This window comes from Grammomys surdaster, unplaced genomic scaffold, assembly GCF_004785775.1.
Source record: "Grammomys surdaster isolate TR1022 unplaced genomic scaffold, NIH_TR_1.0 126109, whole genome shotgun sequence".
Classification (NCBI taxonomy): domain Eukaryota; kingdom Metazoa; phylum Chordata; class Mammalia; order Rodentia; family Muridae; genus Grammomys; species Grammomys surdaster.
In genome coordinates, this window is record NW_021620917.1 from 4,828,279 (window position 1) to 4,834,412 (window position 6,134).

The following is a 6,134-nucleotide window of genomic DNA, read 5'->3' on the forward strand; positions in this document are numbered from 1 at the left end:
CCCCTCACTGGGGGATTCTAGGCAGGGGCTCTACCACTGAGCCACACGCCCAGCTCCTCACTGGAGGCTAGCACTCTATCACTAAGCGCTCTTTCAAGTTTTGAGATAAGATTTCACTGAGTTGCCTTGAACTCACACTGTAGCCCAGGCAGGCCTTAAACTTTTATCCTCCTGCCTCATATCCCAAAGATACCAGGCCTATATCATTAGGCTTGGACACCTGAGTTAAAGGAAGAGCTAGGGTGGAGAGTTGGCTTTGCTCTAAGGTTCTGACCTGAAAACAATTTGTTTTTAATGCCATTTCAGTGGGGAGCCCTGAAGATTTATCTCTGCTTCCCCTTTTCAAATGCATCACTTTGCAATAGGGCTCTGGGGCTGAAGGGATGGCTCAGTGGTTAGGAATACCAGCTGCTCCTCCAGAGGATCCGGGTTCAATTCCCAGCAGCCACATCTGGCAGCTCACAAGAGTTTCGACACTCTCTTCTGGTCTCGTCAGACACCTGGTCTGACATAAGCGTTTTCACACTCAAATGGTGAACCAGCTTCTCCTTAAGAATAGAGGCCAAGGAGCTGGAGAGACGTCTCAGTGGTGAAGAGCACTGCTTACTCTCCCAGAGGACGTGACACTCACATGGTGGCTCACAACCCTCTGAAACTCAATCCTTGGGGATCCAACGCCCCCTTCTGGCCTCTATGGGTATTCCATACATGTGGCGCAGAGCCATACATGCAGGCAAAACCCACCCGCACATATAAATAATTTTTAAAAAAAATAATTATTTAAAAATAAGTAAATATTTAAAATAAGTAATTATTTAAGAATAATTCTTTAAAAGCCTGTGATGGCTGGGCTGGATAGCCTGGGTCTGTCCCCTAGGGGTCTAGGTGTTGGACTTGTTCTCAGGGGACTCGGGGAGTCAGAATCTGAAGGAGTCCATGCTCTCAGGAGGTGAAGCAGCACTGCTTCCTGTATGTGAGATCACTCCTTGCACACACCCCAGCCTCCTGTCTGACGCCTCACAGAAGCTGGTGCTAGCCTCAGGGGCTCTGCTACAGTTACCCCACCCCCATCTAAAACAGCCAGCCTGACATTCAGGCTCTTCTCCGGTGAAGGGGCTTTTGAGGTGTTCCACCTCCAGGGGGAGCCCCTGCACCTTCCTGTGTGTGCTCCTTGCCTAACACGAAGAACCAGAGGAATGCCAGGATGCGGGCGCCACACTTTACTCCAGCCTCCTCCCACTTTCGTATTAAATATATCTGAAATATATTAATCTTAGAAAACAGTATTAACACAGTGTTCCACGAATACGGGCTGTGGCGTAAACAAATCCAGATTGCAAAAGGGTGGGGGTGGGGGTGGGGTGCCAAACTCTGGAGGGTGAGGTGCTTGGGTCTCCAGAGGGGAAAGACGTGGCATCCTCTGCCTGTCACACCAGGAAGGAAAGGAAGCCAGGAGAGAACCCAGGAGGCCACGGGGTCCCACCCTCAAAGGACCGCCTCGTGGGACAGTCATTCAGTTTACTGGGGCCGCGAGGGATCATGGGAGCTCAGTCCCTGAGCAGGTTTTCTGGCTTGGGGTAGCCAAAGAGGACAAAGTCGGCCTCGTAGAGTTTATAGAGCTGTTGCCTCCAGGCCAGGGGGATGTTGGCGAACCAGTCTTCCTCCCAGCTGCTGGCCGTCCTGTTCCGGTAACTGGGAGGGAAGTGGAGCTGGGAGTCTACCTTGAGGGACCTGAGGAGCTGGGCGGCATCCTCATCCAGGGTCTCCAGCTTCCCCACGAAGTCATAGTCTATCTGGCACGGGTGGCAGAGGCGGTACACCTGTCGCCAGTGCTCGTTGAAGGGCGCCAGCTTCTCCGTGTGTGGGTCCAGGAGGTACTGGATGAAGTTGGCGAAGGAGACCTTGAGGCCGGCGCTGAAAGCCTCGCTCACCGAGGCGGGCAGGCTGGTGTGGTTGGCGTACAGCCGGAGCATGGGCACCGCGAACTTGCGGTAAAACTCCTCGTTCTCCAGCTCGAACTTGCTGCGGAAGGCCGAGATGAGGCGCACGAAGGGGTCACGCACGAACAGGAACTTGGTGTACTTCTTCAGCTTGACCTTCATGAGGTGCCGGGAGAACTTCCCGTAGCGGCGCCAGAACTTGTTGAAGGTGAGGTGCGTGCTGGTGTTGTGCACGTGCTCGCGGGGGATGTCCAGGGGGTCTCGGTAGGGGCTGCCCTGGTCCAGCAGGCTCTCGCTCAGCACGATCATCACTCGCTTCCAGTTGGTGCAGGCCACCTTGGGCACGTAGCAGTAGATGACCCCGTGGCGGTCGTCCACGATCAGGTGGTTCAGTTCGTAGTTGGGGATGTCGTCAAACGAGCGGTCCTTGGTGGGGAATGCCAGGCTGGCGTTGGCACAGAAGTCTCTCAACAGGCTCCTCCTCTCGGCCTGCTGCCTGTCCCGGTCTGGGTTCTGCTGGGCATCATGGGTAGACCAGTCGTAGCCTCTCACGTTCTCCTCCATGTGGCTCAAGACTGGCTTGCTGGGGGCGAGCGCCGGGGGCTGCTCAGTTTTTCTCCTGGAAAGGTCGTTGTGCTTCGTGTCAGAACTAAGGAGCGTATCCAAAAACTCATCCACATCGGAAGTGAACACGTTCTCCTCGACCAGCCCCTGGGTGGGAAGGGGTTCTAGCATGTGTGGCCTGGACAGGGACGTGTGCAGATAAAAGTGGGCAGTGCCCACGTTGTCCCAATACACAATGATCAAAAGGATCATGAGGGCCGACCCTAGTACCAGCCACAGCCGGAAGAGCCGCGGCTTGGTCATGCTGCCCTGGGCAGGGCCCTCACCTGGCCCTTTACTTCAGCCTTGTGTACAGCTGGGACATGGTGCTGGGAGATGGACCTGGAGAGGCCAGAACACAGGAGGTTAGAGGTTCAGAACAACATGGATTGTTGTCCTACATGCAGGGCCTTGGGTGGCGGGATTCCCCCCTCCCCAACACTTCCCACCAGCTCACTTGCATGTCCAGCCTCTAGCCTCCCTGTGTAAATTCTGGTTGGGGCTTCAGTTACTCCATCTTGAGGTGTCACCAAAGTAAGTAGAGACCTTTTTGTCCCTGTGTTGAAAAAAGGTTAAAGGGCTAGCCAGATATCCCAGTGGATAGAGAGTTTATTGTGTAAACATGAGAGCCCAAGTTAGGTCCTCAGAATTCAATTCATCCAGGTGTGGCCACGCACATTGGTGACACCCTTAATCCCAACACCAGGGAGGCAGAGGTAGGCAGATCTCTATGAATTGGAGGCCAGCCTGGTCTACACAGTAAGTTACAAGACAGCCAGGACTGTGTAGAGAGTCAGTCAGCCTCCCTTCCCCTCCCTCCCCCTCCCTCCTCCCCCCCCCCCCCACTCTCTTTCTCTCTCTCTCTCTTTCTCTCTCTCCCTCACTTTTTGGTTTTTCGAGACAGGGTTTCTCTGTGTAGCCCTGGCTGTCCTGGAACTCACTCTGTAGACCAGGCTGGCCTCGAACTCAGAAATCCGCCTGCCTCTGCCTCCCAAGTGCTGGGATTAAAGGCGTGTGCCACCACCGCCCGCCCGGCTTCTTTCTTTTTGTTGTTGTTGTTGTTATTGGTAGTGGTGGGTTTTTTTTTGGGGGGGGGTTGACACTGTCTCAAAAAAACAGAAAATATGCCTGGTGTGGTGGCACTTAGGAGGCAGAAGCAGGTGGGTTTCTGAATTTGAGGCCAGCCTGGTCTCTACAGCGAGTTTCAGGATAGCCAGGGCTACACAGAGAAACCCTATCTATAAAGTGTTCTCACCCCACCCCAACCCAAACAAACAAATGAAAGCCAGTGTGGAGGTGTGTGCTTGTAATCTCAGCCCTGGGGATGCAGAGACAGTCAGGAGGATTCCTGGGCTACGCTGGCTAGCCAGGCTAGCCTGGTGGGCAAGCCTCATGCCCCAGAGAGAGACATGTTTCAAAAGAGAAGGTGCATAGCCCCAAGGGAATGACGCCTGTGGTTGACCTCTGACCTGCACACACACGCTATACACATGTGCACCTGCACACATACATACTCACATACACCCACATACAAACCCAAGAGGGATGGTTCTGAGGATGATGCCTGCGGTTGACCTATGGCTGCCAGCCTTTGTATACCGACCCCCTCCCCACAGCCTCTCTCACATATACACACAGACACATAAAATAAATCTTAAAATAAAAAAACAGAAAGGAAAGAAAGGGGTTTCCCAGAAACTAACCACGCAAGGAGATGCCAAGGAGGAAGGAGAGGAGGTTGCTATGATCTTCCATCAGCAGGAGGCTAAAGCTGCCCAAACCACCCTTCTCCTAAAACCCTTCCACGGTGCATTCTCAGACTGAGCAAGCACAGTTAAGCCAGGCCCTGTGCAGCATGCAGTAGGACATCAGTAAAGTGACCTGCCTCTGGCACAGACTGGCCACGTGTGGGTAATCAGCGCGTCCAGATGGCATGAGCCCAAAGCCACACCAGGGGTGACTAATCTGGTTCCCAGGTTCCAAAGCATGATCAGTGGTCCCCAAGGAAGTGCATCTTTCCCATGAGAGACCAGGGTCATGCTCACAGTAGCTTAGTGACAGGTCTAGTAACATCCACCCTACTTAAGCTCAGAACCAAAGGGAAAGTGTAGCAGGGTCTCCTGGGAGAGCGCCCCTCACAGCGGCAAAGCAGATGCTCCATTCCCACGTGCATCCAAGTTCCAGGAGCAACCATGGGGCCAAGCAGGAAGTTGATCTCTAACGTCTATCCACAGGAACAAGAGGTATTGAGACCATCAGCATGCTGGCCTGGTGGTCTGGGCCTTGACCCAACCTGGAGTCAACTGCTAGGAGGATCTGGTTAGATGGTGCAAAGTGGGATTAGCCAAACTGACTCCATGCCAATCTCATAGCAAGACCCAGAGGGGGCCTGAGCTCAACCTTTACTCCCACCCCCATGGCGTGGCGTAGGCTGGACAGAGGAGCTGAAGGCAGAGCTGGTTGTCACTCCACTTTCTCCATTCCTTTCCATTTTTTTTTTAAATTTTTATTTGTTTATTATATGTAAGTACACTGTAGCTATCTTCAGACACCCCACAAGAGGGCATCAGATATCATTACAGATGGTTGTGAGCCACCATGTGGTTGCTGGGATTTGAACTCATGACCTCTGGAAGAGCAGTCAGTGCTCTTAACCTCTGAGCCATCTCACCAGCCCTCTCCATTCCTTTCCAATGGGACAGGAAATATTAGTCATACAAACACTAATCAAAAGCAAGCAGAAGCAGTTATATTAATAGCAGATGAAGAAAACTTCAGAAGAACTCAAGAAAGGGAAAGATGTTGCATCATCACAGAAAATTCAACCCACAAAGAAGACACAATAACCACAAAGATATATGTGTCACACAGTATAGCTTCAAAATACGTAAAGCAAAAATTCAGACTGGGGATGTAGTTCAGTTAGCAGATACTGAGCCCTGGATTCTATCCCCAGAACTGCATAAAACTAGTTGTGGTGGCACATGCCTATAATCTGAGTACTCAGGAGGTAGAGGCAGGAGGATCAGGAATTTGGGGTCATCCTGGGCTACCTAGTAAGTCTGAGGATAACATGAGCTATATAAGAGTCTCTCTCCAAAAAAAAGTTGTTTTTAAAATATATATATATATATATATATATATATATATATATATTTTTTTTTTTTTGGTTTTTCAAGACAGGGTTTCTCTGTGTAGTTCTGGCTGTCCTGGAACTCACTTGGTAGACCAGGCTGGCCTCGAACTCAGAAATCCGCCTGCCTCTGCCTCCCAAGTGCTGGGATTAAAGGCGTGCGCCACCACCGCCCGGCTTAAAATATATTTTTAAGGTACATTTGGGGGGACGGATCCACAATTATAGTTGGAGACTTGAACGTTCTATTCTTTTCTTTACATTTGATTTTGTTTGATTACATGTATTTGTGTGTCTGACTGTGTGGGCATGTACATTCAAATGCAGATGTCTTCTGAGCCCCTAGAGCTGGAGTCACAGGTAGATATGAGGATTGATGTGGTCGCTGGGAACCAAACTAGGGTCCTCTGTGACATCAGCACACCCCGACTGCTGAGCCATCTCTCCAGTCCTCACTA

At 51.5% G+C, this 6,134-nt stretch overlaps 1 protein-coding gene across 2 annotated transcripts in view; it reads right to left on the bottom strand.

The window, feature by feature from the left end:
• Positions 1-1,205: 1,205 nt before the first annotated feature.
• The window catches only part of Chst12 (carbohydrate sulfotransferase 12), a 21,552-nt gene continuing 16,623 nt past the window's right edge, over positions 1,206-6,134 (bottom strand). Inside the window, exons 1-2 of one of the 2 annotated variants that reach the window (XM_028756163.1) lie at positions 3,001-3,207; positions 1,206-2,885 (exon numbers count right to left, since the gene is read on the bottom strand). In XM_028756163.1, the coding sequence (XP_028611996.1) occupies positions 1,548-2,807 (1,260 nt within the window). In that variant the 5' untranslated portion in view covers positions 2,808-2,885; positions 3,001-3,207 and the 3' untranslated portion in view covers positions 1,206-1,547. Of the gene's footprint in view, positions 2,886-3,000; positions 3,208-6,134 lie in introns of those variants that run through there. The other variant, XM_028756162.1, reaches the window with a different exon arrangement.